The sequence below is a fragment of the Abramis brama genome (genome assembly GCF_963993115.1).
Source record: "Abramis brama genome assembly, chromosome: 16".
NCBI lineage: Eukaryota > Metazoa > Chordata > Actinopteri > Cypriniformes > Leuciscidae > Abramis > Abramis brama.
Window position 1 is genome coordinate 3,341,714 of NC_139978.1, and position 13,025 is coordinate 3,354,738.

The window sequence follows — 13,025 nt, forward strand, 5'->3', positions numbered from 1 at the left end:
TAAGATGTTTTTACACCCCTGGATTTATGTTGATAATTACTCATAATATTTGAGTCGTTATTACTGTTGAGTCATTATTACTCATATATAGGTCAGATACACAGACAGATCTGGACTATATGATCAGACAGGCTTTTTGAGAGTTTCTGACCTCAATATTCAGCTCATTTTGTCTAAAGCGATTGTCAAACTATGAGGTCGACACATCCTGTACATCCTGTACTGAACAATGTTTTTGCTAGATGAGTATCTTTGTCTTTTTTCTCTCTTTTTTCCATTAAAAAATGTAATTTAAACAAGTTTATCTGAAACACAAACTTGCCCTAAAATACTGTTTTCAGTTCTTTGAATGTTTACGTAGTTAAGAAAGATATATTTATATATATATATGTATGTATATTTACAGTATACAAACACATACACACACACACACATAGCACATGTGTGTGTTTGTATACTGTATTGTATGTTTGCATATGTATAGGCTATATATACAGTGGTGGCCAAAATTATTTTTAATGTTTTAAAAGAAGTCTCTTCTGCTCACCAAGGCTTCATTTATTTGATAAAAAATACAGCAAAAACAGTAATATTGTGAAATATTTTTACAATTTAAAATAATAGTTTTATATTTGAATATATTTTAAAATGCAGTTTATTTCTATGTTGGTAAAGCTGAATTTTCAGCATCATTACTCCAGTCTTCAGTGTCACATGATCCTTCAGAAATCATTCTAATATGATGATTTGATGCTCAAGATGCATTCATTATTATTATAAGTGTTGAAAACAGTTGTTTTCAGAATTATTTGATGAATGGAAAGTTCAGAAGAACAGCATTTATCTGAAATAGAAAGCGTAATTTTCGAGATTCGGACAGTGACCTTTTATAGCCTCTTCATGCTGATTGCAGAAGCGGGCGATTGCTTCATTGCGTCAGCAAAAAGTCACGCAAAGCCCCATTTTCCATGAACTGGCATGACCTCTGTTCCTCCCGTTCTCTCCTGTGTGTTCCTGCAGATCGAGAGGCTGGAGGGCGGCCTCTCTCAGGCGGTGTCGTACGGGGCCGATGGATCCGAGGACCCCAGTCTCGACCCCCAGCGCACACGCCAGGCTATAGCTCAGCTCCAGCAGAAGATCCTGAAGCTCACCGAGCAGCTGCGCATCGAGCAGGCGTCCCGGGACGACAACGTGGCCGAGTACCTCAAACTCGCCAGCAATGCCAACGACAAACAGCAGAGCACCCGGATCAAACAGGTCATTATTATTTCACCTTTTCATTGCATCTTACACACTGTTGTCACACTACTTTTCTGTGTGTCTTCAAAACCTGTCTGGAAAAGGTCCACATTTGACCCCAGATGAACAGAAGGCAACTAGAAATTGCATGAAAATAACCCTAACCCTTTATTAGGCATGCCCCATCTGTCTGTATTTCAAATCTTATTTATTCACTCTGGCTTTTAACACTCCATAGTTTGTCATCCTGGGTTCCTCTTTTATTCTATTGATTGCTTATTACTTATTTTGGCTTGTTTGATATGTATATTATTTGTATTTATTGAGTTTCTTTTACTCTTTGTAAACAATTTACACCAAAAATTTGGTTGTTTTAAACATGCTCTAGAAATAAATGATAAATGATTGATGAAAATAAAGCTAGTTTTTCATGAAAATGAAAGAAGGCATGAAATAAAAATTAAAATCATGTTATTGATCTTATTGTGAACAATAATCTGTACAAAATCTACATTTAATTTAGTAAAAATGTTTTTGACTTTTAATGATGACCACAGTGATTTAGTCAGTATAAGCCCCGCCCCTGCAAGCTCACGCTCATCTGCATACAATTTCGAGTGCCACGCCCACATCTCAGCATCCAATCAAAAACTGATGCACAGAACCAAGTCCCGCCCTTCTTTTTTTTTTTTTTTTTTTAATTTGTTACACGGATGTACATCACAAAAAAGATTTTTTTCTCAAATTTTCATCACCGTAATGCAATAACTTTTCATTCTCATTACTATAATAAAAAACGATGTATTAAAATGTTTACATTTTGGATATTGGTGTATATATTGCATAGCCTGTCAAAGTTTAATCCATTTGATTCAACATTAATGCTTGATTAATGCTTGTCAGGTGTTTGTGCTATTTCTCTCCTTAAGTTATCGACTGATAAAATTGTCTTTGTACTCGTTTAAACTACAGTTGCGTGCATCTCTTAATGCTCTCGTGCAAGCGCTCGTCTATTGGTGTTGCGTCTCCAGTACTTTGTTGTCTCAATCGTTTATTTTTCGACTGTGAAACAGTGGGCCGGGTTTATAAATAAAGGTGACCTGACTTAACGACACTTCAAGTGTTCGAGAAGAAGAACCAGAAGTCGGCCGCGAGAATTGGATGCGATTAATCGTTGCACAGCACTACTAAAAACTGGTGATTGACACCGTTTCTTATACTCGCCAACACTGATTTTAAAGTGGAATGTTAATTTTAGACCCTGGTTAGACTGGTTTCCAGCTATAAGTGTGATTGGGTCCCTCACTCTCCCTCCATCTTTTAATCCTCATCCTTGTCTGTGTTTTGATTGTCAACCCCACAACGACTCCTCAGGTGTTCGAGAAGAAGAACCAGAAGTCGGCGGCGAGCATCGCTCAGCTTCAGCGTAAGCTCGAGCATTACCACCGGCGCCTGCGCGAGGCGGAGCACAGCGGCGTTCAGCGGCAGCCCAAAGATGTGCTGCGGGACATGCAGCAAGGCCTGCGGGACGTGGGCGCCCGGGTCATCACGGGCCTCAGCGAGGGAGTGGTCGACAGCGTGAAGGGAGGCCTGTCCAGTTTCTCCCACGCCACACACTCCGCCGCCGGAGCCGTGGCCTCCAAACCCCGCGAGATCGCGTCGCTGATCCGCAACCGGTTCGGGAGTGCGGATAACATCAGCGTCCTCGAGGACAGCGTGACCGAACCCGAACGCTCTCCGGGATCCGCCGCGGGACTCCTGCAGAAGTTCGGGAGTGACGAGGACTGTTCGAGCGCGGCCTCGAGTGTGACGGGAGCTCCCGGAGGTCCTCCGAGCTCCAGAGGGAACACACTCGAGAGGGGCCGCGGCTGGGACATGTTTCTGCAGGAGGTGCAGGAGCTGCGGGACACTCAGGCTCGGCTGGAGGAGACCCTGGAGACGCTGAAGAGCGGGTGTCTGAAGGAGTGTACGCTGATGATGCAGGCGCTGCAGGAGGAGAGGTTCAGGTACACACACACACACACACACACACCACACAAAGCCAATCTGTGCTTTATTTAAAATGTTGTGTGCTGAGATGTGTGAAACGATGCGTGTGTTTATGACACTGCAGAACAGTTTTCCTAAAGCACTGCCCACACTTATCCCGCGGTAATTATTGGGGTCGAATCGATCACCGCTCTTAAATATGGGGGTGATGAGTCCTTCAGACCTGATCTCAGGGAAGTGTCCAGACCATAAAACCAGATTAAATAATTTGGCTAGAGTTTGAATCATGATGGGACTGCTGAGTTTAAGCATTTCGTTATTAATGTGATCACTCACTCACTCACTCACTCACTCACTCACTCACTGACTCACTGACTCTCTCTCACTCACTCACTCACTCACTCACTCACTGACTCACTGACTCTCTCTCACTCACTCACTCACTCACTCACTGACTCACTGACTCTCTCTCACTCACTCACTCACTCACTCACTGACTCACTGACTCTCTCTCACTCACTCACTCACTCACTCACTCACTGACTCACTGACTCTCTCTCACTCACTCACTCACTCACTCTCACACACACTCACTCACTCACTCACTCACTCACTCACTCACTCTCACACTCACTCACTCACTCACTCACTCTCACACTCACTCACTCACTCACTCACTCACTCTCACAATCACTCACTCACTCACTCACTCACTCACTCACACTCACACACTCACACACTCACTCACACACTCACTCACTCATTCACTGACACTCACTCACTCTCACACTCACTCACTCTCACACTCACTCACTCACTCACTCTCACACTCACTCACTCACTGACACTCACTCTCACACTCACTCTCACACTCACTCACTCACACACTCACTCACTCTCACACTCACTCACTCACTCACTGACACTCACTCACTCACTCACTCTCACACTCACTCACTCTCACACTCACTCACTCACTCACTCTCACACTCACTCACTCACTGACACTCACTCACTCAATCACACTCACTCAATCTCACACTCACTCACTCACTCACTCACTCACTCAATCACACTCATTCACTCTCACTCACTCAATCTCACACTCACTCACTCTCTATCACTCACTCTCTATCACTCACTCTCTATCACTCACTCTCTATCACTCACTCTCTATCACTCACTCTATCACTCACTCTATCACTCACTCTATCACTCACACGCACACTCACGCTCATGCACACGCTCACGCACACTCGCTCACGCACACTCACTCGCTCACGCACACTCGCTCACGCACACTCACTCGCACACTCACGCACACTCTCACTCACTGACTCTCACTCACACACACACTCACTCACACCTCACACACACTCACACCTCACACACACAGACCTCGGGTGCGATGTGAGCACAGCAGGAAAGCCAGTGCAAGTGTGCTTATTTATAACTATAGATTTGCTTCAATCATACACTCACAAATATGCAGGGATAAAAACAACCCAGCGCTGGGTCAAAAAGGGACAAACCCTTTCGATTAGTTTTTTCCAAACATATTACTGTCATAAGTGGACAGGTGAAGTGGTATCGGCACACACAGAACCGTTTGCATCTCTTTCAAACCAGCGCCGTTGAGTTACTGACTATGAATGATTATCAGCCCAAACTGGGTCAAATCAACCCAGCATTCTCAACCCAGCGTAAAAAATAATCAAGTGCCAACCCAACATAGAACCAGAGTTATTTCACATGCAAAAGTAACAAAAATGTCCTGATAGTCAAACATTCAAATTTATGAATTTTTGCACAGAACAAATTGTCCCATATATATTGTGCCGACAGTCAAAACGGTCATCGATGTTGATAGAGGTTTTGCTTTTTTGTGTATATCATGGTATGTAAATATATGCGTGCTGTTTTCAGTAGAATTATCAAGACATCAGAACTCGACTCTGAACGGTGGATTTCTGTGGCACTGAATTGTAATATTTTCATTTAGCATTTTCCCCTCTCTCTCCAACTATACCAGGAAACAGATCCGCAACTCATTTGTTCAGATCAGTCACGACTCACGACCCACCGGATTTGTGTCCTGAAATAGCCTCAACAAGGACGTTTTCCTCTTACATGGTAAAAGATTGAGAAGGAAAATTAGGAGAGGGAAGAAGAGAGAGACAAAGAGAGAGCGAGAGAGCTTCACCTATGAATGGACAAAAATATTTCTGCCCTAAATGTCCAGCTCGTGGTCAAGTGTTTTATATTAATAACTGCTTATAATAACAGAAGCACAAAAATAGCCGAAATATCAACATGCTTTGAAACTAATGGAATATTAAAGGAATAATTCCCCCAAAAAGGTTCAGTCATTGTTCACTTGCCTTCATGCTGTTCCAAAGCTGAGTGTGCTCGTGTTTTCAGCAACGTGACGTAGTCCTGGGTTAACTTGTTCATCATATCATAAATCATATTTTTGTTGAGCTTAACTTTGAACAGTTATTTCATGGAAAAGAGCTTTGTGGAGTTTGGAATAACATGAATGAATTAATTCATGTTTTTATTTTCTTCTGTTTACTGCATTTATATAGGAGCCCACTGCCGCTACATAAGAAAACTCATTTTTGTAAATCATAATTATGACATAAAAATCTGAAATTATGGTATACTAATGTATGTCGTAAGTCTTGTCAGTGTCTTAAGTCATAATGATGACATTAAAAATGTCCATAATCCTTAACTTAGTGTCATGAATAAGTATGCCATACTTTTCTTCAGTCAAAATAGAAGATGGCCCTAGAGGGTCATAATTTCAACTTATGTTATATGTTTGTTATAATTTGGACTTTTAATTTAAAAAAAATTGACAAAAAGTCATTATTATTATGGTATAGAAAATCATTATTTCTACATTTACCTTATAATTTCAATTGCATCTCATAATGATATGTTATAATTTGGACTTTTAATAAAAAAAATCTGAAGTTGACATTCACATAAAAAGTCATGATGATTATGGTATAGAAAAATCATAACTTCTACTTTTTTCAACTTTTTAACCTCATAATTCTGACTTAGTATGTCATAATTGTTGCTTTTTTATGTGATTATTCAGATTTCCCAAAGCATGTTTTTGTTCATACAGTATGTGTCAGAAACGGGCTTCATGGACATAAACATCATGGACGAGTGTTAAAGCGGTTTACAAACGAATCCATTAGTCAGCAGTTTCAGTTTGTGGCGTCGCCTTTGAAAACTTCCCTTTTCACAGGAACAGTGAAGCTCCGTCACTCTCTAACAAACACACATTGTTTTAGAGGGGTTAATACGTCTATATGAGTACAAATCAAGTCTCAATCACTCTCACACACACACCACAGCTCTATCACTCTCACACACTCACACCACAGCTCTATCACTCTCACACACTCACACCACAGCTCTATCACTCTCACACACTCACACACTCACACCACAGCTCTATCACTCTCACACACTCACACCACAGCTCTATCACTCTCACACACTCACACCACAGCTCTATCACTCTCACACACTCACTATCACTCTCACACACTCACACCACAGCTCTATCACTCTCACACACTCACTATCACTCTCACACACTCACACCACAGCTCTATCACTCTCACACACTCACTATCACTCTCACACACTCACACCACAGCTCTATCACTCTCACACACTCACTATCACTCTCACACACTCACACCACAGCTCTATCACTCTCACACACTCACACCACAGCTCTATCACTCTCACACACTCACACCACAGCTCTATCACACTCACACCACAGCTCTATCACTCTCACACACTCACACACTCACACCACAGCTCTATCACTCTCACACACTCACACCACAGCTCTATCACTCTCACACACTCACACCACAGCTCTATCACACTCACACCACAGCTCTATCACTCTCACACACTCACACCACAGCTCTATCACTCTCATGTTTGTCTACACTGCCGTTCAAAGGTTTTGATCCGTAAGATTTGTAATGTTTTTAAAAGAGTCTCTTCTGCTCATCAAGGCTGCATTTATTTGATTTAAAAAAACAACAACAAAAAAACAGTGATATTGTGAAAAGTAAAGTGTAATTTATTCCTGTGATCAAAGCTGAATTTCCAGCATCATTACTCCGGTCTTCAGTGTCACATGATCCTTCAGAAATCACTCTCATATGATGATTTGATGATCAAGAAACATTTATGATTATTATCAATGTTGAAAATAGTTTTTTACATTTTTATTTCAGGATTCTTTGATAGATAGAAACTTCAAAAGTTCTGAAATCTAAAGCTTTTGTAACATTAAACACTACCGTTCAAAAGTTTGGGGTCAGTAAGAATTATTATTTTATTTTCTGGGGAAAGAAATAAAATGAATCAATACTTTTATTCATCAAGGATGAGTTAAATTGATCAAAAGTTACAGTAAAGACATTTATAATGTTACAAAAGATTCTATTTCAAATAAATGAAATATAACTTTCTATTCATCAAAGAATCCTGAAAAAAAATGTAAATAACTGTTTTCAACATTGATAATAATCATAAATGTTTCTTGATCATCAAATCATCATATTAGAGTGATTTCTGAAGGATCATGTGACACTGAAGACTGGAGTAATGATGCTGAACATTCAGCTTTGATCACAGGAATAAATTACACTTTACTTTTCATAATATTACAGTTTTTTTTGTTGTTGTTTTTTTCAAATAAATGCAGCATTGATAAGCATAGAAAACATGAAGAATCGTACCGAACCCAAACTTGTGAACGGCAGTGTGTGTGCGTGTCCTCGTGTACAGTGCGTGACTCAGTGTGTGTGTGTGTTCTTCTGTGGTCCTGTAGATGCGAGCGCTTGGAGGAGCAGGTGAACGATCTGACGGAGCTCCACCAGAACGAGATCCTGAACCTGAAGCAAGAGTTGGCCAGTCTGGAGGAGAAGATGACGTATCAATCCAACGAGAGAGCCCGTGACCTGCAGGTGTGTGTGTGTGTGTGTGTGCTGGTAGATGTGGACTGGCACAGAAATGCTCGTCAGGTTTCTCCCCGAGGAGGTTTAAATCAGGTTATTGATCACAATAATACACACTAGACTGCCCTCTAATGGCGAGACGGAGCTTGTACAGTTGATCAGACGTGTTCAACATCAACTAAAGCTGTGCAGAATATGAGCCCTCAAATGTTGGTAAAGGAGAGATTACTTTTACCTGTGAGGAAATTATACATTTTGACTTAATCAAGAAAAATCGGTAACACTTTATTTTTAAAGTGACTTAGTTACTACATGTATTTACTATAGTAATAACAGTAAATTATGCATAATTACAAGTAACTAACCCTAAACCTAACCAGAACTCTAGTAAGTACATTTAGTTGATTATTATAACTCAGTACTTATTTGATTAAGTATAATGCCACTACGCCACCTTAAAATAAAGCGTAACCTTTTGTTAATATTATTTAATGGACCTGAACTAACTTGCATTGACTAACGTCAAAAATTATTGGGACCTTTTTGTAAAGAGTTGAAGGCCGTATCAGAGACACTTTTAATATTATTATTCCAAACTATTTTGTTCCTCAAATATTGTGATTTTATAAGAATAATTTGGTATTGATAGTGAATCAAAATTAGTGAAATGCATACAGAAATGTGCAGTAGTGTGTGTGTGTGTGTGTGTGTGTGTGTGTGTGTGTGATGGGTAGGTTTAGGCGTAGGGTTAGTGTGTGTGTGTGTGCGTGTGTGTGATGGGTAGGTTTTGGGATTGGGTTAGTGCGTGTGTGTGTGTGTGTGTGTGTGAGATGGGTAGGTTTAGGGGTCGGGTTAGTGTGTGTGTGTGTGTGTGTGTGTGTGTGTGTGTGTGATGGGTAGGTTTTGGGATCGGGTTAGTGTGTGTGTGTGTGTGTGTCTGATGGGTAGGTTTAGGGGTCGGGTTAGTGTGTGTGTGTGTGTGTGTGTGTGTGTGTGTGATGGGTAGGTTTTGGGATCGGGTTAGTGTGTGTGTGTGTGTGTGTGTGTCTGATGGGTAGGTTTAGGGGTCGGGTTAGTGTGTGTGTGTGTGTGTGTGTGTGTGTGATGGGTAGGTTTTGGGATCGGGTTAGTGTGTGTGTGTGTGTGTGTGTGTGTGTGTGTGTGTCTGATGGGTAGGTTTAGGGGTCGGGTTAGTGTGTGTGTGTGTGTGTGTGATGGGTAGGTTTTGGGATTGGGTTAGTGCGTGTGTGTGTGTGAGATGGGTAGGTTTAGGGGTCGGGTTAGTGTGTGTGTGTGTGTGTGTGTGTGTGTGATGGGTAGGTTTTGGGATCGGGTTAGTGTGTGTGTGTGTTTGTGTGAGGGGTAGGTTTTGGGATTGGGTTAGTGCGTGTGTGTGTGTGTGTGTGTGTGTGTGAGATGGGTAGGTTTAGGGGTCGGGTTAGTGTGTGTGTGTGTGTGTGTGTGTGTGTGTGTGTGTGTGATGGGTAGGTTTTGGGATCGGGTTAGTGTGTGTGTGTGTGTGTGTGTGTCTGATGGGTAGGTTTAGGGGTCGGGTTAGTGTGTGTGTGTGTGTGTGTGTGTGTGTGTGTGATGGGTAGGTTTTGGGATCGGGTTAGTGTGTGTGTGTGTGTGTGTGTCTGATGGGTAGGTTTAGGGGTCGGGTTAGTGTGTGTGTGTGTGTGAGAGGTTAGGGTTAGTGTGTGTGTGTGTGTGAGGGGTAGGGTTAGAGTGTGTGTGGGTAGGTTTAGGGGTAGGGTTAGAGTGTGTGTGTGTGTGTGTGTGTGTGTGTGTGTGTGTGTGTGTGTGTGTGTGAGATGGGTAGGTTTAGGGGTAGGGTTAGTGTGTGTGTGTGTGTGTGTGGGTAGGTTTAGGGGTAGGGTTAGAGTGTGTGTGGGTAGGTTTAGGGGTAGGGTTAGAGTGTGTGTGTGTGTGTGTGTGTGTGTGTGTGAGATGGGTAGGTTTAGGGGTCGGGTTAGTGTGTGTGTGTGTGTGTGTGTGTGTGTGATGGGTAGGTTTTGGGATCGGGTTAGTGTGTGTGTGTGTGTGTGTGTGTGTGTGGGGGTAGGTTTAGGGGTCGGGTTAGTGTGTGTGTGTGTGTGATGGGTAGGTTTAGGCGTAGGGTTAGAGTGTGTGTGTGTGTGTGGGTAGGTTTAGGGGTCGGGTTAGTGTGTGTGTGTGTGTGTGTGTGTGTGTGATGGGTAGGTTTAGGGGTCGGGTTAGTGTGTGTGTGTGTGTGTGTGAGGGGTAGGTTTAGGGGTAGGGTTAGAGTGTGTGTGTGTGGGTAGGTTTAGGGGTCGGGTTAGTGTGTGTGTGTGTGTGTGTGTGTGTGGGTAGGGTAGGTTTAGGGGTCGGGTTAGTGTGTGTGTGTGTGAGGGGTAGGGTTAGAGTGTGTGTGTGTGGGTAGGTTTAGGGGTCGGGTTAGTGTGTGTGTGTGTGTGTGTGTGGGTAGGTTTAGGGGTCGGGTTAGTGTGTGTGTGTGTGTGTGTGATGGGTAGGTTTAGGCGTAGGGTTAGTGTGTGTGTGTGTGTGTGTGTGTGTGTGTGTGTGTGTGTGTGTGTGTGTGTGTGTGTGTGTGTGTGTGTGTGAGGGGTAGGTTTAGGCGTAGGGTTAGTGTAAGGGGACGGAATATACAATTTGTACAGTATAAACACCATTATGTCTATGAAGAGTCCCCATAAACTGTGTGTGTGTGTGTGTGTGTGTGTGTCAGGAGGCGCTGGAGGCGTGTCAGACGCGAGTCTCTAAGATGGAGCAGCAGCAGGTGGTTCAGCTGGAGGGCCTGGAGAACGCCAGCGCTCGGACGCTGATGGGGAAGCTCATGAACGTGTTGCTGGCGCTCATGGCCGTCCTGCTGGTGTTCGTGTCCACCGTCTCCAACTGCGTGATCCCGCTGATGAAGACCCGCAGCCGCTCCGTGTCCTCGCTGCTGCTCTGCCTCCTGTTCGCCGTGCTCTGGAGGAACTGGGACTCGTTCTCAGGACACACCTACCGCTTTCTGCACGTGCCCAGATGAGCCGACCAGTTAAAGAGGAACTATTCTGCCCTTTTTAAAAGTCTTGATGTTGTTTCAGGCTCTAGAACAGGTTTTCCTGCTTGAATGTTGATTATTTTCCTCATATTCTCCATTGTTGCGGCTCCTCTCTTCCCAGTCTGTCAGAAACGCTCTGTTTACTTCCTGTCTCTATGAAGCCCCTCCTTCTGAAAAGCACACTGTGCTCTGATTGGTCGGCTGGAGCCGTGTGTTGTGATTGGTCGAGCGCGTGTGTTTGGGAAATGTCCCGCCCCTTACCATAACCACCAGTTTAACACACTACTAACTAACTCAACCAGGCCCCGCCCCTTTATTCTGCGCATTAATTATTATAATGAGGAATATTGTGACGCGTTCGTTCCCGGAAGAAAGGGCGTTTCAGGAGTTCAGAAACACTGACACTGATATAGAGAAGAACTGGAGCTTTTTCATGATCAAACATCACACACTAAACACAGATGGACATGGTGAAGAAGCATCTTTAAACCCCTAGCGATCTTCAGAAGAACTGCTGGTTTCAGACTGTTTTTCACAGTGTTGTTCCCCATTGAATGCCTTTGAATCGGTTTAATGTTGTTGTTTTTGTGTATTTCTAATATAATTTAGTTGAATGTAGCATTAGTTCCCACAGAAATGAATAATTTGCTCAGTGTTGTGAGTGAACGACCGCACACGATTCTGAGCAGGTGTTTTATGTGCAACAGTAACTCGAGATGACGAACAAAAACCGTGATCTGTTGTCGGATGGACAATCTTCCGTGTGAAGATTCTTCTGTTCAGCGGAAAGAATAAAAACATGAGGGAGAGTGAAGAAAACCACGACACGACTCTGAGACTTGAACTCTGAACTTAGGCGTGTTTGACCTTTGACCTGTGATGGACGCCAGTGTTACGGTGCTTTCCTGACTTTGACGTCTGAAGGACACCGCAGAGACCAGCCTGTGTGTTTAGGTTATTATTTTCAAGAAGTTGATTTTCTCTTGTATTATCTGATGTAAAAACACTGTTTTAAATGAAGTATTAATTTATTGAACATTGCACTGTCTTACTGGACCGGTGACCGCAGAGAAACACAGTAACAGCAGCTGTTATTGCTTATCTGTGATGTGTGTAATATCAGTATTTTTGATATTATGAGGGAGAGATTGTTGATGGTCTGTAAGTTCCCATGTGTACTGTAGTAACCGATCGATCGGGACTGTTGTTAATAATTCAGCGCGTTGTATGTGTTTGATAATGAGCTCTGTTTGATCTACTCACACCTCAACTCATGCAGATCCTCATGGATTGAGCACAGCCGTCTAACTGTACGATAGTGATATAATAATGCTCAGGGGAACGTGCTCTGCAGAAGCTGTATTACGAGTTTACGTGAATGATGATTTAAACCACTCTAGTGCCTTCAGCTCATCTTCTGTAAGACTGGATGACATCTTTGTAATAAAGATTATTTCTGACTAGCAGTGTTGTTTTAGTATCACTAGTGCTACCATTGTTTGTGTTATATTATGAATATTTATAATATTTTTTGGTTGTCTTTTCTTTTTAAAGGATTAGTTCACTTCATATTTAAGATTTCCTGATAATTTACTCTCCCCCACGTCATCCGAGATGTTCATGTCTTTCTTTCTTTGGTCAAAAAGAAATGAAGGTTTTTGAGGAAAACACTCCAGGATGTTTCTCCATTTAGTGACTTCAATGGGGTCCAACGGGTTGAAGGTCCAGATGTGAGTTTCAGTGCAGCTTCAAAGTCT

General features: G+C 42.6%; 1 protein-coding gene across 6 annotated transcripts in view; it reads left to right on the top strand.

The window, feature by feature from the left end:
• The window catches only part of tmcc1a (transmembrane and coiled-coil domain family 1a), a 57,654-nt gene extending 44,922 nt beyond the window's left edge, over positions 1-12,732 (top strand). For all 6 annotated transcript variants that reach the window (XM_084087078.1, XM_084087077.1, XM_084087082.1 and 3 more), the window contains 4 exons: positions 1,021-1,257; positions 2,614-3,245; positions 8,114-8,249; positions 10,951-12,732. In XM_084087078.1, the coding sequence (XP_083943204.1) occupies positions 1,021-1,257; positions 2,614-3,245; positions 8,114-8,249; positions 10,951-11,253 (1,308 nt within the window). In that variant the 3' untranslated portion in view covers positions 11,254-12,732. The remainder of the gene's footprint in view (positions 1-1,020; positions 1,258-2,613; positions 3,246-8,113; positions 8,250-10,950) is intronic.
• The last annotated feature ends 293 nt before the right edge of the window (positions 12,733-13,025 follow it).